The sequence below is a fragment of the Rutilus rutilus genome, assembly GCF_951802725.1.
Source record: "Rutilus rutilus genome assembly, chromosome: 13".
NCBI classification, from domain to species: domain Eukaryota; kingdom Metazoa; phylum Chordata; class Actinopteri; order Cypriniformes; family Leuciscidae; genus Rutilus; species Rutilus rutilus.
In genome coordinates this window covers 33,363,629-33,387,284 of record NC_140218.1, presented here as the reverse complement: position 1 = coordinate 33,387,284, position 23,656 = coordinate 33,363,629, and the positions used below count along the sequence as shown (strand labels likewise).

The 23,656-nt window shown below is 38.9% G+C and overlaps 1 protein-coding gene across 2 annotated transcripts in view; it reads right to left on the bottom strand.

Annotated features, from left to right (window-relative positions):
* Window positions 1–12,809: 12,809 nt before the first annotated feature.
* The window catches only part of LOC311301954 (protein sel-1 homolog 3), a 31,887-nt gene continuing 21,040 nt past the window's right edge, over window positions 12,810–23,656 (bottom strand). For both annotated transcript variants that reach the window (XM_084427401.1, XM_084427400.1), the window contains exons 12-23: window positions 23,109–23,231; window positions 22,427–22,567; window positions 22,186–22,248; window positions 21,922–22,098; window positions 19,541–19,668; window positions 19,255–19,338; window positions 16,305–16,386; window positions 16,131–16,206; window positions 15,456–15,550; window positions 14,759–14,886; window positions 13,516–13,691; window positions 12,810–13,274 (exon numbers count right to left, since the gene is read on the bottom strand). In XM_084427401.1, coding sequence (XP_084283527.1) covers window positions 13,039–13,274; window positions 13,516–13,691; window positions 14,759–14,886; window positions 15,456–15,550; window positions 16,131–16,206; window positions 16,305–16,386; window positions 19,255–19,338; window positions 19,541–19,668; window positions 21,922–22,098; window positions 22,186–22,248; window positions 22,427–22,567; window positions 23,109–23,231 — 1,509 coding nt within the window. In that variant the 3' untranslated portion in view covers window positions 12,810–13,038. The remainder of the gene's footprint in view (window positions 13,275–13,515; window positions 13,692–14,758; window positions 14,887–15,455; window positions 15,551–16,130; window positions 16,207–16,304; window positions 16,387–19,254; window positions 19,339–19,540; window positions 19,669–21,921; window positions 22,099–22,185; window positions 22,249–22,426; window positions 22,568–23,108; window positions 23,232–23,656) is intronic.

Sequence of the window (23,656 nt, the reverse complement as noted above, 5' to 3'; positions counted from 1 at the left end):
AATTGTTACAGCATGAAGCACATTTAGGTTGTCACTTTTCCAGTGGGGAAACATATAGTATGCAATTAAATGCCATTTGATTCAAGATCATCTAGGTACACAAGATCAACGAACAACTTACATATAGCATTCAAATAAGGTAAGCGGAAGCTCAAGCATGCCCATACACAAAAGAAATATATTTTCAGGATATATTTTGGAATATATTCAAATATTTGAAATTGGCCCAATAAATGTATGTCATACTTATATTTCATATATTTTTGTTATATTTCAGAATATATTTCAATGTATTTTTTTTCTGTATGGATCCCCAAAAGTGTCAAAAATACATGTGGCATATATTCCAAATACATTGAAATATATTCTGAAATATAACAAAAATATATGAAATATAAGTATGAAATATATTTATTGGGCCAATTTCAAATATTTGCATATATTCCAAAATATATCCTGAAAATATATTTCAAATATATTTCTTTTGTGTATGGGTGGGAACCAATGAGCTTCATTCCCTTTTAACTCGCTTACATTTTCCATGGATTTGTATGTGGATAAGTGTGTGGATGAGGTTACCTCTACAAGAATAATTACTACCCATCCGAACCAGAAACCTTGGATGAATGTTGAGGTTAAAGCTCTTTTGAGAGCCTGGGATTCTGCATTCAGGTCTGGTGATGCAGCAGCAGAAGGAAATTGACTGTGGGTGTTAAAAGAGCCAAGGCTGTCTATGCTGCAAAGATATAGGGTCTTTTGTTTTTTTGGTACCAACGACCCCCGGACCATGTGGGCGGGCATCAAGGCCATCACGGTCTATAACAGCAGAGGCACTGAATGTCCTAGGGATCCATCTCTTCCTGATGCTCTCAATAACTTGTATGCTCGCTTTGAAGCTCTTAATACTTCCTCTAGCACCAGACTTGTATTCTCAACGGATGTGCTGCCTCCTAGTGTAACCATAGGGGATGTCAGGAGGTCCCTCTTGAAAGTCAAGCCCCGTAAGGCAGCTGGCCCAGACAACATTCGAGGCCGGGTTCTGAAAGACTGTGCATTCCAGCTATCTGAGGTACTAACTGACATCTTCAACATTTAACTCTTTCAAGCCAAGGTACCATCATGCTTTAAATCTGCCACCATTATCCCTGTCCCAAAGACTTCATCAGTTTCGTACCTGAATGACTACCGCCCAGTAGCACTAAGTCCGATAGTTATGAATTGCTTTGAGCGGTTGATCATGGAACAAATTTAAAAAGAAGGGGAATCGCCTTCAGCATTGACCCCCACCAGTATGCATATAGGGGGAACAGATGTACTGCGGATGCCGTCTCGTATATTGTACATTTGGCCCTCACCCACCTGGAAAAGAGGGACTCTTATGTGAGACTGCTTTTTCTTGATTTTAGCTTTGCTTTTAATACAATCATACCACAAACACTGGTGCACAGAGGACTCAGGCTGTGTCCAGCATTATGCAACTGAGCATTGGACTTCTTAACAAATAGGAGACTGTTAGAATCCACAGTATCACTTCCTCTCCCATTATCCTCAACACTGGCTCTCCCCAGGGATGTGTATTGAGTCCCCTCCTTTACTCTCTGACTCTGTGACTGCTTAGCAACATTTTCAAGCAACCACATTGTGAATATTGCGGATGAAATGGCAGTGGCGAGGCTAATCTCCAACAACGATGAGACTGAGTATAGAGCAGAGGTTGAGCAGCTGGAGGCTTGGTGCAGAGCTAACAACTTCTGCATTAATGCTAAGTAAACAAAGGAAATGATTGTGGATTTTAGGGGGGTCGTTAGGAGCATTCCTGTTCCCATCTACATCGGAGGAACACCTGTTGAGGTCGTCCCTAGTTTAAAATATCTGGGGATATACAGTACACCGACCATGACCTAACCTGGCATACTAATGCCATGAGTATAATAAAGAAGGCCAATAATGTGTGGTTTGGAAACTGTTCTGCCACAGACAGAAAGGCTCTGCAGCGTGTGGTGAAATCGGCACATAGGTTTACTGGCAGAAGTTTTCCAACAATTGAGGATATTTACAGTAGTAGATGCAGGGACAGGGCTGCCAGTATTATTAAGGACTCTTCCCACCCTGCCTATGGACTGTTTCCCCCCACTTCCCTCAGGAACAGTTTTTTTTTTGTTACATTTTATATGCAGCAATATTTGACTATGTATGTCCTAATTTATTACAAATTTTATTCTTGCATTGTCCATTCTAGTTTATTTATTTATTTATTTATTTATTTATTTATTTATTTATTTATTTATTTATTTTCTGATATTGTAATTGTGCTATTTATTGACAAAGCTGCTTTTACATATACTTTAGTTTCTAATGTTTTACTGGTTAATGTTTTTATCTTGTGTTTCGACCGGGACCTTAGTACTTGGTTTCGTTCCTTCATGTGAAAATGTGTATGGAATGACAATAAAAGACCCTTGAACCCAATGTCACATAGTGACGTATGCTGAGCCCTGGGGAGGTTATAAGCCATAGTAGCTCAGCACTCTGGTTTATAACAAGAGCCTACTCAGTACACTTTTCTCACACATTTCGAGTGACAAAGAACTCGGGCGGTCTTCCGTAATTCCTAGAACATTCGGTTTCATTCCTACTGACCACAAGAGGCAGTGAAAACACTATTGGTACACTACATGAGGAATACATGAGGAAAACTACAGGCCAGTATCCCTTTTTCATTCATTGCTAAAACACTTGAACGAGTCATGTTCAATCAAGCCTCTACCTTTCTTACACAGAACAACCTCCTGGACAACAACCAGTCTGGTTTCAAAAGCAGCCACTAAACTGAGACTGCCCTGCTCTCGGTTATTGAAGCTCTGAGACTGGCAAGAGCAGCTTCCAAATCATTAGTACTCATCTTGATGGATCGGTCTGCTGCTTTTGACACAGTTAACCACCTAATCCTCCTGTCAACCCTCATGATGATGGGCATCTCAGGAACTGCACTCCAATGGTTTGAGTCTTGGGTCCTTCAGGGTGTCCTGGAGGGGTAAGGTGTCTATATCGCAACATCTAGCTACTGGGGTGCCTCAGGGCTCAGTGCTTGGACCACTGCTTCTCCATCTACATGTCATCACTAGGATCTGTCATTCAGAGACATGATTTTTCCTATCACTGCTATGCTGATGACACACAACCCTACCCTCTCATTCCAGCCAGAGGATCCAACGGTAGCTGCTCGCATCTCAGCCTGCCTGACAGACATTTCTTGCTGGATGAAGGACCACCACCTTCAATTCAACCTAGCAAAGACAGAACTGATTGTAATCTCAGCCAACTTAACACTTTATCACAACTTCATCAACCATAACTCCATCCAGGACAGCCAGGAACCTTGGAGTTGTGATTGATGATCAATTGAACTTCACAGACCACATTGCTAGAACTGTCCGGTCCAGCAGATTTGCCTTATACAACATTAGGAGGACCAGGCCCATCCTATCGGAGAATGTTACACACCTCCTTGTCCAAGCTCTTGTTCTATCCAGACTGGATTATTGTAATGCTCTCTTGGCAGGCTTTCCTGCATGGACTGTCAAACCTCTGCAACTGATCCAGAATGTGTCACACCTCTCTTCATCAGTTTGGACTGGTTGCCAATTGCCGCTCGCATCAAATTATTTTTTGCCTACAGAACAACCACTGGTTCGGCACCTTTATACCTGAAATCACTACTTCATACTTATGTGCCCACCAGAAGCTTGCATTCTGTAAGTGAAAGGCGCCTTGTGGTGCCATCCAAAAGAGGCACAAAATCACTTTCACTGACCTTTACCTGCTGGTGGAATGACCTGCCTAACTCAACCCAAGCTGCTGCGTCATTAGCCATTTTCAAGAAATGCATATTTTTCATCAACACTTGACCCATTAATACTAGCACTTACTATTATAATCTGTATATCCATTTATTATTATAATTTTTTTAATTGTTACTGTAACCGGTCCTACTTGACCCACTCTGAGCGGGAGTCTAACCAGCACCTCTGGCATGGGAGGCAGGCACGCAAACAAGGAAGTTAAAGACCACAGTCTCTAGCATCAGTCACAAGTGTGCCTCTCGAGGTCAGTGGAGTGAGGTTTACACGCACAGCTCTTACTGGCCTATGTTACACTCACCCCCCTAAACCTCACTCCCATCCGGGTCACGGGACCAAATGTAACTGGTCCTACTTGACCCGCACCGAGCAGAACTCGAGCCGGCATCTCTGGCGTGGGAGGAGGGTGTGCTCTAACAAGGACGTTAAAGACTGCAGTCTCCAGCATCAGTCATTAGTGTGCCTCTTGAGGCCAGTGAAGTCCGATTTACATGCACAGCTCGTTAACACTTTATTTTGATGGTCCCTTTTGAACGTGCTGTTGACTAAAAGTAACTTTGCAACTATATGTCAACTAACTTTCATTGGAGTATAAGTAGACTGTCTGCTTAATATCTGCAAACACTTTATTGTGATGGTCCTCCAACAGACACTCTACTGACTATAAGTAATTTTGCAACTACATGTCAACTTAATCTAACCCTAACCCTACCAGTCTATTAATACATAACTAACACTCTAATGAGAGTTAGTAGACATGTAGGTGCAGCGTTACTTATAGTCAACAGAACGTGTTAAAGGGACCATCAAAATAAAGTGAAACCCACAGCTCTTACTGGCCTATTTTACACTACGTGTACTAGGGCTGGGCTATAAATCGATAATGAAAATATCGCAATAATTTTGACGACGATGTAAAATTTGAAAATATCGTGAATATCAAATATTTCAAATTCAAGCATACTTTACCAAAGAACACGTAGAACGTCCAATATTACGTCCCCCTTTTGTCTTGTCATGTATTACCGTGTAAGAGACGTGAGGTGGGGGAGGCTCTGCAAGAAGATAGTAGCTACAAAGGGTGGTAGCACCATTAAACTCTTTCATTACCTCAAGCAGCATCCTGTGCAGTACGAGCAATGCATGAAACTCTGTGAGCCATCATCACTAGCCTCGGCCTCTTCATCTGCCGAAAAATCTGGTAGGCCTGTCGTCCCTAAACAAATAAAGCTGGTCGATTCATTCTCTTGCGGTGTGCCATATGCGAGAAATAGTAAAAAGCGATACATATATCGAATATTGTAAAAATGGACAATATCGAGATGTCACATTTTTTTATATATCGCACAGCCCTGACGTGTACTGTGTTATGTGTACTGTGCTAGACTAAATGGGACTAGTCACAGCACTTGTATATTGTTGCCCTATTGGTGGTTTGATTGCTTCTATTGTTCTCCTCATTTGTAAGTCTCTTTGGATAAAAGCGTCTGCTAAATGATTAAATGTAAAATGTAAATTAATGCCACTCACCTGATAAAAACTTAAGGCCGCTCCTGAAGAACCACACAACTCATGGCATGAGCGGCAGCAACGTTTACCTTATAAAATCTAGTAAACATGCACAGAGATGCCCAGGCAGCAGGCATTGCATATGTCCGCCAAGAAGACTCCTCTAAAGGCAGCACATGAAGATAAGATGGCCCAAGCAGAATCAGAAGTTAGACCCAAGGGTAATAGTTTCTCTGTTACCCTGTAAGCCAGTATAATATATCCAGTTAGACAACCTCTACTTCGACACAGAAGCACCTTTCTTCACACCACCGTAGCAGACAAATAATTGGTCTGAATTGTGCAGTAGTCTCCACATAACATTTCAAGGCACGAACGGGACACAAAAGTTGAGCACTCGAATCAGACCCTGAAGAATTCTGAAAAGAGGACAGCTCAATGCTCTGGTTTATGAACTGAGGAAGAAGAAAAAAAAAGAAGGATTGGGTCGTAGGACCACCCCAGAGCAACCAATGCAAGCACAACTTGCTAACCAACAGTGCATGCAACTCACTGACACGTTTGGCAGAAGCAATAGCCAACAAAAATCTGTCTTTAAGGACATATTTTTCATATCAAGGCTCTGTAAGGGCTAAAACCAAAATGAACAAAGGAATGGAGCACAGGAAAATGAGGATGTTGCGCAACCTTCAGAAAGCTTCCAAGGTTTGCCCCTTTCAGAAGTTTAAATAACAAAGGAAACCATGGTCTGGCTGAGTAGCACACTGTGCTTGCACAGGGAGATCATCCTCATCCTCCTTGGTGCTGCCTTTGACACCATTTCTCATAACATCCTCCTTGACAGATTAGTCTCTATTGGTTTTACTGATACACCCTTGGAGTGGTTTAAATCATATCTCTCTTGCCGCATTCAGTTTATCAGTTTATCCAGCTCAAACATTTCAAATCAGAGCTATCCCCTGTCACTACCGGTGTTCCCCAGGGCTCTGTCCTGGGGCCCCTTCTGTTCATCATCTATCTGCTTCCACTTGGCCACATCTTTAGTAAATTTAACATCAATTTCCACTGCTATGCGGATGACACCCAGCTCTACTTGTCCACCAAACCTACCGCATCTCTCCCACCCACTTCCCTTTCTGATTGCCTAACGGAAATCAAATCCTGGTTCTCTTGCAACTTCCTCAAACTTAACAGTGACAAAACCGAGGTTCTCCTCATTGGCACCAAATCCACATTGACTAAATCTGACAGTTTTTCTCTTTTTGAGACCATTGACAACTCCAAAGTTTCCCCCTCCCCTCAGGTCAAGAGTCTGGGTGTGATCCTAGATAGCACACTTTCATTTCAAGCTCACATTAATAATGTCACTCGGTCTGCATACTTCCATTTACGTAACATTAATCGCCTCCGACCGTCTCTCTCACCCACTAGTACAGCCATTCCCGTTCACACACTGGTCACATCCCGTATTGATTATTGTAATTCTCTTCTCGTTGGTCTTCCTCTCAAATCCATACATAAACTTCAACTGGTTTAGAACTCTGCTGCCCGAATATTCACTAGAACCCCTTCTATTAATCATATTACTCCTGTCCTTCAGCAGCTTCATTGGCTCCCAGTTTAAAAAGATTTTGCTTTTGACCTTTAAGGCTATTCATAACCTCACTCCTCTGTACCTCACCGACCTCCTTCATATTAACACACCCACCCGTACTCTTAGGTCTTCTTCTTCTATTCATCTCACTGTACCTCCGGCTCGTTTGACCACCGTGGGGTTCAGAGCCTTCAGTCGCTTTGCCCCTTGTCTTCGGAACTCCCTTCCACCAGACATCTGCAACATTGACTCACTTTCTATTTTTAAATCCCGCCTGAAAACACATTTTTAAACTGGCATATCCCACGTGATCTTGCTTTCTTAATCTTTGTTCTAGTTATGTACCCTGATTTTATGGACTGTAATTATAGTTGTTAAATTTTATCGATTTATTGCCGTATTGTATTATGTTTTGTGAGGTGACCTTGAGAGCTCAGAAAGGCGCCTATAAATAAAATGTATTATTATTATTATCATGTGTAACGTCTCACAGAACAGAGGGATCGATGGAAATGTATAGAGTAGGCAATTCAGCCATTTGTAAGACAGAGCATCATGGCCCAAGGGTCTGGACTCTGGGCATTTTTGTCTTTGCTAAAGTGATTGGTCATCTCTGAAGTAAAAATATCTACCTCTGCTCTTCCAAACCACAGCCAGATCTCTTGCACTACATCTGAATGAAGCCTCCATTCTCCTGGATGTAGTTGATCCCTGGAAAGAGCATCCGCTGTTTGGTTGCATGCTTCCAAAATATGAGCCGCCCTCAGCAAAGCGAGTTGTGGCTGACACCATGTCAGGATCTTGTGAGTAAGCTGTAGAGACCTGCGGGCCACCCTGGTGGTTCAGACGAAAGACTGTTGAGGTACTGTCAGACTGAACGAGAACATGGCAGGCCTGGCAAGAACACTGCACATAGTTCCAGCAGGTTATGTTCTGTGGCCTGAGATTGTGTATAGTGACCAAAAATACCCCTCTATTTAAATAAATACCTGTTTGGTTCAGTAATTTTCTGTCTCCAGTCTGGTTGTTTCCTGACAATCACCTCTCTTTATTTTTTTTATTTTAAGATTCTTCTCTTGCAGCAGGATCATTTTTATTGTGCTCCCTGTGCCTCACTGAGTTTTTGGTCACTTTTTATAGTAAGTGTCTTTAACTACTATGTACTAACATTTAAATCAATAATTTGATACAATGCACTTATTGTGAACATATATATTTTAAATTTGTACTTGTATTTAAAAATACCTGCAGATTACATTACAATTAATTTCTGTAATGACAGCTATAATTACACTGTTGACCATTCCCTAATCCCACCCTTAAACCTACCCATACCACCCAATCATACGGGTAAGCACCTAACCTTACCCGTATACACCTCAATGTGTTCAAACATGAGCAAGTACATTATACCTAACAATTTTTTTTCTACCAGTACATAGTAGTTAAATAAGACACCTAATATAATGTGTGAGCATTTTTTTTTCTTGATATGATAAGTTATTTAAATCATGAAAATAATTGAAAGTTTTACATCTTTAACTAAAAACATTTTAGAACAATAATGAAATAGAATAATAATAATAGACAAGCTTAGCTTAAATGTTTTTCATAGGCACATTCAGCGCAGTTGAATCACCTGACTTCCTGGTTGCACCACCTGACTTTTGCAATTAATTTTACAATGAACGAGCTTCTACTTGGATGCCAGGTATTAAGTTTTTCCTATCATACATAGAATAAAGAGGTTTATGATAAAATAGCCTTTCCCTAGTTTTACATTGTACCACCTGACATGGAAAGCGTACCAACCTACCATACTTGAAAATAGCTATTTTTATCAGTATGTGAGAGAGATCTACAAACCTTTTCTCTCTGCCAAAAGGACCAGTTGGTCTCCTCTGGATAATGCATTATCATTATCATTATCAGCATTATCATGCATCATGGGAAACCATCTAAACAATAACAGGGTCAAGGGGGCACAGGCAAAAACAGAGAAATCCAATAATAACGGGCAGAATATAAAAAAATATAAAAGATAACGGGAACCAGAAGAACGCTCCAAATTGCAGTAAGACACTAATCAAGACTTCACAGAGAATGACTGAATAAACCATGTATATATAGACAGTTATCAAGGGTGATGACACACAGGTGTAATTGATCAAACAATAATGAGTCCAGGCAATGGGTTATGGGAAGTGTAGTTGTTGATTGAGTGGCAATAGTTTGGGGTGGAGTGCCCTTGATAGCCACCAGAGGGCAGCTACAAACATACAATTATGTCATACTATTTTATTTTGAATCTCTTATTGTTAAAACACCATTTTAAATAGTTTTCTTAGTCTGGTCATTTGTGCGGACGGTTGCGCCACCTGACATTTTGGGAGTTTAAGATACCAAAACATAAAACAATATTGGTAACACTTTATTTTGATGGTCCCTTTTATACATTACAAAAAGTATTTTTGCAACTACGTCAACTAACTCTCATTAGAGTATTAGTAGACTGTCTGCTTAATATCTACTAACTCTTTATTGTGATGCTCCTCCAACAGACATTCTACTGACTATAAGTAACTTTGCAACTACATGCCAACTAACTCTCATTAGAGTATTAGTAGACTGTCTGCTTAATATCTACTAACTCTTTATTGTGATGCTCCTCCAACAGACATTCTACTGACTATAAGTAACTTTGCAACTACATGTCAACTTATTCTAACCCCAACCCTACCAGACTACTAATACTCTACTAACACTCTAATCAGAGTTAGCAACATTACTTATAGTCAACAGAATGTGTTAAAGGGAGCATCAAAATAAAGTCAAACCATAATATTTATTATTTGAATGTACGAAAAATGATTTTTAACTACATAGTTTTTATAGATTAAAGTGATACATGCCATGAAATGATCAAATAATTTTAATTTTAACAAAAATCTGACTGTTGACAGGTGAAATAATCTGTTCAGTTGATCAGTTGAGAAAACAATAAAGCATGTAATCATTTTATACTGGGGCATAAGGAATAATTATTCTCGTCCTATTTTTTATATCGAGACAAAGATCAGAATGGTATGTTCTGTTAAAGGGATAGTTCAGCCAAAAATGAAAATTCTATCATTGTTTACTCACCCCTCAAGTTGTTCCAAACCTGTATGAGTTTCTTTGTTCTGCTGAACACAAAGGAAGATATTTGGAAGAATGTTTGTGACCAAACAGATCTCGGTCCCCATTGACTACCATAGTATATTTGTTTTCCTACTATGGAAGTCAATGGGGACCGAGATCTGTTGATTACAAACATTCTTCCAAATATCTTCCTTTGTGTTCAGCAGAGCAAAGAAACTCATACAGGTTTGGAACAACTTGAGGGTGAGTAAACAATGATAGAATTTTCATTTTTGGGTGAACTATCCCTTTAATTCCACTATCAGCAGCAGATAGCAGATATACCTTTGACAGGGAACATACAATAGCAGCAAATAAATGACTAATTAAAACAATCCGATCAATTCCTCACAGTCCCTTCTCATCCAGATACACTACTGCGAGAAGTGAACACGGAAATTGTGTCAAATCAACAACAATATTGCTGCCTGAGAGGGCAAAGTAATTAACAGTAATATCAGTTCATTTCCAATCACTTGAAATAAAAAATAAAAATCACTTTAAATTTGTGAATAGGTGTTTGATTAGCATTTAAGAAAAACTGAGGAGATTATTAAAGATGTTAACTGAGCCACCCACCACCAAGCAAGCACAACCTAGAAACTGGGCTTTTTTGTTTTATCCTCTGTTAATGCAAACGAGCATGTGAAGCTGAAGCCCAGGAGCCTTGCTTCCCAGACAGCAACACAGTGTCAGCCCAGATTCGGCCCACATCTGGTGCGGGTGGAATCCACATGAATCCGGATCTGGGCCAACACTGTGTTGCTGTCTGGGTTGCCTGCCCTGGGGCATCATTGGGTACCATGATGGTAGTTGAACAAACTCAGGGTTACAAGATTAATTTTAAGTTGACAAAACCAATCTAATTCAATCAGGCTTTGTTGGCACTATGATACGCTGATCATCAACGTTCTGCCGAAGATTAAGAGACTGAAGAATATAAAGTACATAAATGCATTACACAGCAAGAAGAAAAATATCTTGTTATATCAGTGCAAGTGAAAGTTATGACGTTAGTTTAGGTATACAGATAATATATATAGGTATACAGAGACTCATTTAAACTAAATGGTTAATAGTAATTGTTAAACTAAAATATGCACATATGCGCATATGTAATTGTTTAGGGGTATAATAATTATATAAATCATATAAAATAATTATAACCTAATTGGTTCTTGATGAAGCTCAAACGTGTTGTGTAACATGAGAATGAACCTCATTGGTTCTTGCTGAAGCTCAAACGTGCTGCGTAACATGAGAATGAACCTCATTGGTTCCTGCAGAAGCTCAAACGTGAATCGTAACACATGAATGAACCTCACTGGTTCTTGCTGAAGCTCAAACGTGAAGCGTAACATGAGAATGAACCTCATTGGTTCTTGCTGAAGCTCAAATGTGCTGCGTAACACAATAATGAACCTCATTGGTTCCTGCAGAAGCTCAAACATGATGCGTAACATGAGAATGAACCTCATTGGTTCCTGCAGAAGCTCAAACGTGAATCGTAACACATGAATGAACCTCACTGGTTCTTGCTGAAGCTCAAACGTGCTGCGTAACATGAGAATGAACCTCATTGGTTCTTGCTGAAGCTCAAATGTGCTGCGTAACACAATAATGAACCTCATTGGTTCCTGCAGAAGCTCAAACATGATGCGTAACATGAGAATGAACCTCATTGGTTCCTGCAGAAGCTCAAACGTGAATCGTAACACATGAATGAACCTCACTGGTTCTTGCTGAAGCTCAAACATGATGCGTAACATGAGAATGAACCTCATTGGTTCCTGCAGAAGCTCAAACGTGAATCGTAACACATGAATGAACCTCACTGGTTCCTGCAGAAGCTCAAACGTGAATCGTAACACATGAATGAACCTCATTGGTTCCTGCAGAAGCTCAAACGTGAATCGTAACACATGAATGAACCTCATTGGTTCCTGCAGAAGCTCAAACATGATGCGTAACATGAGAATGAACCTCATTGGTTCTTGCTGAAGCTCAAACGTGAATCGTAACACGAGAAGGAACCTCACTGGTTCTTGTTGCCAGTGGCTGTGCCCAAAATCACATACTCTGTAAGTAGGTACTTATTTTGAATAAGTAAAATGTATGTTCTATATAGTATGAATGTAATCTAGACATACTACATTCTCCATGTTGTCATTATCATGTGATCTACCAGCGTCAGTTGCGTCGCTTCACTGCCATTCATAACTCCTCTCTGGTGGCCTCATGGGATAGTGATGTGTTCATCGTATGCACATCTCGTCGAAAGTAGTAGGTCATCCAGGTACTTTTTTGCCTTCTCTTTTATGAGTACTGCGAATTCGGACATACTTCTTTTGTCACATACTGTTTTCGCCTAATATATAATATGTAAGTATGTCATTTCAGATGCAGCCTGTATCTGATGTGTGCGTTGATGAATGTTTATGTGAATAAAAAACTAAATTAGGGTCAGGGTTAGGGTCATATAAAGTGATCAAATGTCTTCAGAAAATTAATATGGATTAGTTTTACGATCTTTTTATAAACTTTTTTTGAAGAATCAAAGTGGTAGTTGCGTAGGCTGTCAGTGGAGGGACAGAAATATCTCAGATTTCATTAAAAATATCTTAATTTGTGTTCCGAAGATAAACATTACGGGTTTGGAACGACATGAGGGTGAATAAATGCTGACATTTTTTATTTTTTTGGTGAAGTAACCCTTTAAAGATTGTGTTTATAGATGTGCATACACAGCTCTGCTTCTGTGCAATGTTAACTTAAAGTAAATGTAGCTGTTTGAATGAAAGAAAACCCACAGAAACAGAACAGTCTGACATACTGGTTCAGTTCCAGTGCAGTAACCTAAAGTAATGGGTGTTTATCAAACACAAAGGTGAGTGTTCAAAGCAGATGGGAAATGAACATCGTAAAGATGACACACACACACACTCCAGTCACTGTGACGACTAAGTCCGATGTCTCCTGCAGTGAAAGGCTGTTGTGGGCCGCTGTAGGCCGGTCTCTTTGCTGCTGATGTGTACTGGTCTCCAGTGGACTCATTCCTTGCCCGCCGACTGCTGGTTCACCACGTCTCTCTGATGATTGGTTCGTTGACAGGTAAGCCGTAGAGTAAAATGCTGATGGTAAAAGTGTACAAAAGTTAAATCTGTTACGATACTTTTATATTGTACTTCATTTTTGGAGCTTGACAGACATGGTCACTATATTTTTATTGTATGGAAAATTCAGAGAGTGGAAAATGATCATGGGAAACGTTTTTTGGAGCAATAAATCTGGGTGAATACTAACATTGAAAACAGGAGGGAAATGTCTATTTAGATATCTCTTTTATTCTAACAGTAGTGGTGGATGCTTTACCCAGAAGAGTTTGTAATAGCACAGCAATTATGAAAAGGCTGAATATGGCGGCCATCCCACAGGCCAGCGGCAGCTGAACAGAGCTGTGTGTGAAGTCTCTCCACGCTCGGATTAACTGGATCCTCCACAGGACTAAAGAACAGGGAGTCAAGTCCCCCTCCTCAAACTCCCTGCATCTGAGGAGAGAACAGATTCAAGGAAGTGTTTTCACTCCTTACACTCACTTCCATTGTTGTTAAAGTCCACATGATTTACCAAGCACATCGCTTGTCTTATTGTGAATGGCTTATTGGTGCATGCTATTTTAAGAAAGAAATGTTTGTTTACATCAAATGAAAGAAAATAATTAAATTAAAAAGTACAAAATAAAAATATATTATTATGATATATTCATAAGTGTAGTTAGTTCATGATTTCTAAAGCATTAACAGACATTAATAAGCAGTTTATAAATACAGCTATAAATGCTTTATTCTTGACTTATAATGTGTTTAATAATTGTATTTTCATACTTTTTTCATACATAATTTCTAAATTAAGTATTACATTATTTACAACCCAGTTATTTAGGAGTTGTCAGTGGTTTATAAGATCGTTTAAAAAAAGTAAATTATTAATAAACTACTTAAAGGTACATTTATACATCTTATTATTTAGACATATTATATAATAATAGACATTACTATTATATAATAATAGTTACTCAGTGTGTTAATAAATGCTTTATTAACACGTATTCTTACTGTAATTCATGATTATTTCAGGTAGTTATAAAACATTTAGTAGTTGTCAGTTAAATATTTGTGTGAGCTCATCTAAAGTGAGGACTATTTATGTCCATAAAGCTTTTCTTTCAGGATTATTTGATGAATTAAAAGTTCCGCATTCATTTGAAATAAATCCTTTAATGTTATAAATGTCTTTACTGTCACTTTTGATCTATTTAATGTGTTCTTGCTGAATAAAAAAATCTTACAGGCCCCAGACTTTTATTACAAATTTGCTGTAAATTACCTTTAAATCAAGTCCCTTTGTGAATCTTTTTTTATTTTTGAGGTTTATATATTTGGCCTATATACTATAACTAAACAACTACAGACACACACACACCATACTGCATGCACAAACACATACACTTGTTTTGCACCATGTTTTGCGTAATTCAAATCAACTTTAGAGCTTAAGAGTCTTCCTTCAAAAAACATGAAACTAACAAGCAAATGACCGTGTAAAACACACAGACCTGGATAAAAGATTTTCCACAATAACGCTCCGGTTCATATTGTGTGCAGCTGAGATTCCCATCTGATCTAGAATGATGTCAGGAACTTCATAACCCTCCTCAATTAACATGGCCAGATTAAAGTGTCCCTGAAAATACACACAAAATACTTGACAAAATTTTTTTAAAAATAAACTATATATGTACTTTACTACAAAATCTGGAGTGGGTGTCTGTGGGTTTATTTAGCTGTACAGTAAAGCTTATATAATAAGGCTATATAGTATTCTATATGCAACAAGTGACATTTCTTATCGGCCAACTAAATTCCACTTCACGCAACAAATTGCTCAATTTCTTTTTTCACTTTCTCAGTTTCACTTTGTCACTCATATGTAAATAATGTAAAACATTTCTGCCAAATGAAAGCGGAGCAAACATTTACATACTACATACAAACTTATACATACTACTGTATAAATAGTATAGCAGAATCCCTATCAGTGTACATATTTCTACGTTGTATATATATATATATATATATATATATATATATATGTAGTCATACTGGCCAGCCCTATATTTGCCTGTTTAGCTTGTAAACGTGGTATGGTGTGTGTGTGTGTGTGTGTGTGTGTGTGTGTGTGTGTGTGTGTGTGTGTGTGTGTGTGTGTGTGTGTGTGTGTGTGTGTGTGTGTGTGTGTGTGTGTGTGTGTACCTGAGGACTGCCATGCACTGCTGCTGTACTGTACATGTGCATGGCCTTCACCATATCAGCCAGTTTACTGTAATAATCTCCCATCCGCAACAAACCTGCAGAAGACAGAGAAGCAGTAACAGATGAAGGTAGAAAGAGAGAGAGGGTGGAGGACAGCATGGATATTTTTATTGTGAATCATTTCAAATCAAGCTGTAATTTAGTTGCAAGATTTGTAATTGATGTCATTTAAAATGCAAGATATGAAATTAAAAATAATGCTAGATATGAGTTTTGAGATGTGGTAGAAATAACATCACACAGTTCAGGGAGAAAATGTGAATGCCTTCATTCAAAGTCATAAAAGGTGTTTATGAAATCATATTTAGGGGCCGTTCACACGGAACGCGTTTTTCCATTCCACTGCACTTACTTTTCCATTATTAGTAAATGCGCTAGACGGACGCATATGACCGTTGCGCTGTGTGTTTTGCAGCGTCTCGCGCTGGACACGGCATCCTAAAAACGCGGCGCTCAGTTAGTCTTTTAAAAGACGTGTCTCGAGACCTTGGGGTTTTTCCCCATTCCACTGCCTGTGTCTCGAGTTCTGTGTGAACCAGCCCTGATTCTTCTAACAGATGTAGTTGTATGTTATAGTTGTCACTGGTGTATTTCTGCTGGTCTGCAGAGGCTCACCAGATTCCTGAGGGATGTGATTGTAGGTAGAGTAGTTGTGATACCTCCACTGACAGGCAGAACTGTGGCCTAACACCTAGAAACACGTACATTAGGTGAATGGTATATATATATGTAAAAAAAACAACCAGGAAATGAAACTGGACGATTAGGAGACATATAAAAGATGTTCACCTCACACAGATGGGCGGCATTGTGCTGTGCCACACTAAGACCAGTTTCTGCTAGAATGGCATATTTCACCAACGCTTCATCCCTTGAACAGACAACAAATATCCACACAAACTTTTAGAAATATGTCATTTCAAACCAGTATGAGTTTCTTTCTTCTGCGGAACACAAAATAATTTTTAATAATGTGCTTGTCACTTTTTTCCATTACAATATTCATGAACACAAAAGCAGAAATAAGGGTTATTTTAATAAATGAGATGAACTGAAGGAGGGATTGGATCGATACATGCATGAACGAAGGTATGGTTGGGTAGGTGGATAGTTTTTAGGTACAGCAATTTAATCATTGGGCTTAAATGTAAAATAACACTATAGTGTTCACTGTATAAATTAAATATCGATTAATCTTTGTTAAAGATATGTTTTCTTGTTTAATTAACATTAATGACTTAGACAGGAGCAGGTATTTAAAGGCTGCTGTCACTTTAAAGGTGCTGATATAGTCATTTTTTGACTGTACTAAAGAATTAAATTCCATTTGTTTGCAGATATTTAGGAAACAGTTATTCTAATTTGAAATGTGTGTTCCGTGTCGGAATGTCTGTTTTTGTTTTGGACTGTGTGATTCCGCCCACTGCCAATTTATCCAACAGCATATTTCAGCCATGGAAGCCAGCAAATGAACTGGGTCAGAGATCTACCGGTACTAAAAAGCCTTGGCACCCATCTAAAAAGCTCCAGAGGCATACTCGTCGCTTTCCATTGTCAATTGCGCTCGTGTCCTCAATCTGGCAACCCATGTGAGCGTCACGTCTTAGGAGGAGGGCGAGAGAAACAACCCTCTCCAATATCTAGAATTTAGATTGTAGTACCCATTTCAATGGATGAAGAGATGGATGGATGGAGGGATAGATGGATAAAGGGGAGGATGGATGGATGGAGGGTTAAAGATATGACTGATAAAGGGATGGATGGATTAAAAGGATGGATGGATAAAGATATGGATGTATGAATGAATGGATGGAAAGATAAATGTATGGATGGTTAGATGAAGGGATGTATGGAGGGATGATAAAGATGGATGGATGAACGAAGGGATGGATGGATAAAGGTATGGATAAACAGATGGATGATGAGATGGATGGATGGGTGGATAAAGGTATGGATGGATGAAGGCATAGATGGATGGATGGGTGGATGGAGGTATGGATAGATGCTGTCTGTGAATGTAAACAGTCTGCAATGTCTACTTTGACCCGCCCTCAAGCACTAGTTAAATAGTTCTTCCAGTGTTTCATCATAGGACTCGGTTTGATATGGTAAAATCGACTCCATTGTTACTGTCTTTACAGTGTGTACAATTGCTAAGCTTTAGGAAGCCTCCGGAGCTGAAGTTCAGTTATGGTAATGGTCTTTTCGTTTCCGTCATGCGCTGTAAGCGGTAGACCAATCACGGTGAAAAGTGAAGCCGCCAAAGTCCTAATATTGCGCTGACATCTTGCACTGATTTGGGACCTGCTTCTGTGCAGTAGTGAACGCGGGACCCGAGTCTGCGCAGTAGTGAGCGTGAAGTGGAGCCGCGATATCAAGGTCCTGCCCTCACTCCCGCAGAAATGTTTAGTACAAAGTTTACTGTGTAAATTAAACAGTTATGGACATGTAGAAATTAAAGTTGAAGCTCCAATCTCCTCCCAAAAATCCCCCAAAAACGTCTGTTGGTGCCTTGTTGACTACTTCGTTTAGAGAAGCTGTCAATCATTATGTCATATTTTCGTTTTTCTAGCATCAAATAACAAACTAAGATCAAACTTATTTAAAAAAACTAACACTTGAACTTAAATCAGCGTGATAAAAACTACCAAAATGACAGAAAACATATTAGAAAAACATTTATTTTAAGTGTAATTTGATTGTTTAGTTTCCATCGCGTCCATTAGACTTCATGGGGAAGGCCTATACTGGGACAAGTCACCGGGGCGGGGCGATCGAGACGCTTTTACTTCTCTTTTAAGCACTTGTGCAGTATGCTTGATCACAACAGACTGGGCCATCTGACCAATCAGAGCACAGTAGACCAATCACAACAGACTGGGCTATCTGACCAATCAGAGCAGAGCAGACCAATCACAACAGACTGGGCTATCTGACCAATCAGAGCACAGTAGACCAATCACAACAGACTGGGCCATCTGACCAATCAGAGCAGAGTAGACCAATCACAACAGACTGGAGCATCTGACCAATCAGAGCAGAGTAGACCAATCACAACAGACTGTGCCATCTGACCAATTAGAGCAGAGTAGACCAATCACAACAGACTGGGCCACCTGACCAATCAGAGCAGAGTAGACCAATCACAACAGACTGGGCCATCTGACCAATCAGAGCAGAGTAGACCAATCACAACAGACTGGGCCACCTGACCAATCAGAGCAGAGTAAACCAATCACAACAGACTGGGCCATCTGACCAATCAGAGCAGAGTAGACTAATCACAACAGACTGGGCCATCTGACCAATCAGAGCAGAGTAGACCAATCACAACAGACTGGGCCATCTGACCAATTAGAGCAGAGTAGACCAATCACAACAGACTGGGCCACCTGACCAATCAGAGCAGAGTAGACCAATCACAACAGACTGGGCCATCTGACCAATCAGAGCAGAGTAGACCAATCACAACAGACTGGGCCATCTGACCAATCAGATCAGGAAAGGAGGGATTTAGAAAGACTGAATCTTTCAGACGAGTCGTGTGAGAATCATTGAAAAATGTGGTGATGTGCAATGGTTTTTTTTTGTTGATAAAATATAAGTGTTTTTATGACCTTTGAAGCCTGTTATATGTGACCTCAAAATCAAAATTAAGAACATTTAAAACAGCATAATAAGGACACTTTAAGGTAGGGATGAATGAAGGGATTGATGAATGAAGGGAGGGATCTCTCACCATGATCCTCTTTGATAAGTTTGAAGAGCTTCTTTAACCATGAAGCCCAGGTGGCCGTTCATCTCAATGACTCGCTTCAACAGCCTGAAGAAACAGAAACCCAACAAAACAGAGAAACAAAGACTTGATCTATCCATCAGATTAAAATAACAGCTTTTGCATTTATAAAGAAGTTTTGTCAAATCTGTCAAATTTGTCAGTATTTTTCTAGTAAATGATCATCCATTTGTGTTGGCCGCTGTACTAACTGAAGTGACAGATGAGAGTATAGATGAGTCTGACATACAGCACAGCTTTGTCTTGATCTCTCGCCACTCCTCGTACAGTTCCAGTGGAGAGAAGTGATGCCGCCTCCACAGCGCCGCCCACGTGACCCAGCTGAGCCGCGCGCAGAAAGAACTGGAACGCAGCCGTCTGAAAGAGCATTGAGATCAATACACCATACACTTCTGCCAGAAACACATTCTCATCAGTATAAAGTTCTCACGACATTCAAGTCATCGAATTCAAACTCATGACTCTTGGTGCCAGGATTGATGCCAATGTACAGTCTATCTATCTATCTATCTATCTATCTATCTATCTATCTATCTATCTATCTATCTATCTATCTATCTATCTATCTATCTATCTATCTATCTATCCTCCTTCCATCTATCTATCTATCTATCTATCTATCTATCTATCTATCTATCTATCCTCCTTCCATCTATCTATCTATCTATCTATCTATCTATCTATCTATCCTCCTTCCATCTATCTATTTATCTATCTATTTATCTATCTATCTATCTATCTATCTATCTATCTATCTATCTATCTATCTATCTATCTATCTATCCTCCTTCCATCTATCTATTTATCTATCTATCTATCTATCTATCTATCTATCTATCTATCTATCTATCTATCTATCTATCTATCTATCCTCCTTCCTTCCATCTATCTATCTATCTATCTATCTATCTATCTATCTATCTATCTATCTATCTATCTATCTATCTATCTATCTATCTATCTATCTATCTATCTATCTATCCTCCTTCCATCTATCTATCTATCTATCTATCTATCTATCTATCTATCTATCTATCTATCTATCTATCTTAGTCATTTTTTTAACTTGACAGCACCTCTTTTGCAATTGTGCAAATTTGACAGCAACTATTTTTTGTCATTTTGTAAGCTTGACAGCAACTATTTTTGATTATTTTTGATACTTGACAGAAACTCTTTTTGATTATTTTTGATACTTGACAGAAACTCTTTTTTGTCATTTCGTAAACTTGACAGCAACTCTTTCTTGTCATTTTCCAGACTTGGCAGCAACTCTTTTGAAAAAATAAATAAATAAATTTGACCACTTCTTCTTTGTCATTTGTTACAGTTTTTCTCAGTCGCTTTGGTGCATTTCTCGCATCACTATTTACATTTGCACAACAGTTAGTTCAACCTCCACAACATTTAGTCATTTGTGCACATCATAGTAGCAGTTTCTCATTCCTTCCAACAAACTGCAAGTGCTTTTGGACATGTATCAATTGCTTTCATACAACTCTCTGCTGTTTTATAACATTATCATCTGCTTATGTCATGTCAGTCAAAATTAACTATACTTGTGAATGCTGAATAGTCATTCATAAAACTAATAGTCCTCATTTCATAGCTTGAGTCACTACATACAAAAATGTTGACCTAGTTGTCAAAATCTGTCAAGCAAATTTGACACATTTTTTTTAATCTTTTTTTTTTTCTGAAAATGTCTCCTAAATTGAACAATTTCTCTCAGGTGAATCTCAGCTTTCACTGATGAGGAACGTCTGGATGTGCATGAATGATTACAGTATATGTATGTTGTATGTTCAGTTCCAATATGTACTGCAATATTGTGTACAGTTGTGCACAGCTCTTCCCAAAGGGAGTTTATGTTTGTTGTAAATAAGGGTGTATTTTTTTCTTTTGCACAATGCTGTGAACAAATTAGAATTGCAAAGAGCATATGCAGTAAAAATGTGAAACATACATATTCAGTTACCTCACTAAATACAGTAATGTGTAACTTTACTGTATTTTTCAAATGGCTGTGCAAATAGTATATAGTGCTGTCTTGAGCATGTTCAGGTAGTGTCACCAAGATCTGACTTTTTTGCATTGGAAAACATTTACAGAGTAAACTGTCATAATGAAAACATGACTAAGCCATTTGACTATCTTGTTCATAAACAATGGTGTCAGGACTTTTCATTTTGATGACACTGACACTTTCATTGACATGAATACTTGTTTTTGAGGAATGAGCTATCCATTTTGATCAAGTGACACGCTTTTGCAGGTTATCAACTAGGTTTTACAGTTTGTACTAATTGTTTTGAGAACTGCATTAACTGTTGTGCAAATGTAAATAGTGATGTGAGAAATGCACCAAAGCGACTGAGAAAAACTGTAAACTGAATAAACTTCACCAACTATTTTTTTTTTGTCATTTTCCAAATTTGACAGCACCTTTTTTTTGTAATTTTTCGAAAAGGTTACAGATTCTTTAAAAGATCTCTGTGTTCCACAGAAAACCACACAGGTTTGGAACATCATGAGGGTGAGAAAACTCTGACATTATTATTTGTTTTCACTTTAAACTATCCATTGAAGGTTAAATGTGCAGCCTCTGACCTCATTTCTGTCTGGTTTGTCAGGACTGGCACCATTTAACTGGTAGAGTCCCACATTGAAGAGCCCATCACGACTGCCGTTCTGAGCCGCCAACTCAAAATATCGAATGGCTTTTCTTCTGTTCTTTACTATCGTACTGTAGTACCATCCAAGTCCATTCAGAGCTTCTACAGAACCCTGAAAAAAAAAACACATGGCCCATTATAGAAATCCCAACACTTCCACACACAACCACATACGCACTGGTTTTGTATGTGCACTCACCATGTCAGCAGCTTTCTGCAGAAGCTCGAGGCCAAGCGTTCGGTTCTTCTTCACTCCTGTGCCCTGTTCAAGCACAAACACTTGAAAGAATCTTCAGATACGTACACACCATTTTACATGTATTTTCCTAATCTTGTGTCAGGAGTTTCTATTTATACAAAACAAGCGTGTATGTGCTTTTTACAATGCAAATGCTTGAAAAGATACGGCTCAAGAGATTTCCATGTAGCCCGTGGATTACCTTCAGGATGAGAATGGCGTAGTCGTACATGGCCGTGGGATCCACCATCTGCAGGGCGCTCCTGGCGTACCACATGGCCGCTGTCCGAATGTTTTTATCCACCCCATTACTGCCCCAAAAAAGCATCCTGGCCAAAGATTTCTACAAGAAACACCAGCCCACAACGCTTTTACAGCAGCTGAGAATCTCAAACCAAGTAACTAAAGGCCCCTCGTAAAGTCATAAAGTCCATGAAAAACTCTTATTTTAGAAAAACTATGCATTTGTGTATTTATTCATTCATTCATAAAAAATAAAGTTTCTTAAAAATGCAAATATTTCGTTCTGGACCCTGGGCCAGATTCACAAAAATGTGCAAAATGTAAAAAATCTCTTTAACATACATGCGTAAGACAAAGCCGTTCGTGATTCGTGACAAGTTCTCAAATATTTATCTTTAAAATATTTCTAAAGAATAAAATGACAGGCTTTATCTTTAGTGATTTTTTTTAAAAAGCAGAAAATGACAGTTAAGCATAATTTAATTCTTAAGAATGTTTAGTGAATCTGGCTTCAGATCTCCGGCACATCCTGATGATCTGAATGACTAGAACTCAAGTCAATAGTTACAGGTTACACTTGAGATATACCTAAAAAGGCAACGAGAGATCATGTGAAACAGACAAGGAAAAAAAGTGAAGACCTGAGATTCTACATCTCCTCTGCTGGCCTGGTGCTTCAAATACTGCACAATGTCGCCCTGTTCACCCGTTTGGGTATGGAGCTCGTCGTCATTGCTTAAATGAACATGTTCTGTTTGAGTTTGCTGCAGTGAAGAAACGCAAAATAGAAAAACAGACAATATCATTTCCATTCCATTCAGAAAATATTTATTTCACGTCAAACCAGTTTGTTAACATGCAAATCCACGCCCTCAAAACACTGTACAAACCACCGGTTACCCTGATGACACACTATTTACTGTGAGTCTTTGTGTTTACTCAAGTTCATAAAATTCCAATATTTCGTTAACAATCAGCTTAACAAACATCAGCAGTGTCAGTTTTCTAAATATCTGATTGTGCTCGCTGATAAACAAGAGATGCACCTGATACTAAGGCACCATTTTATTAGCAAATGAGCCTTTGCAAATTGAACTGCCTCAGGTTCTGTAGTCTGTAGAGTCTGCATGATTGGAATTAACCAGGAATTTTCATGACTGAAATAAAATCTAACTTAGTGTCTCATTTA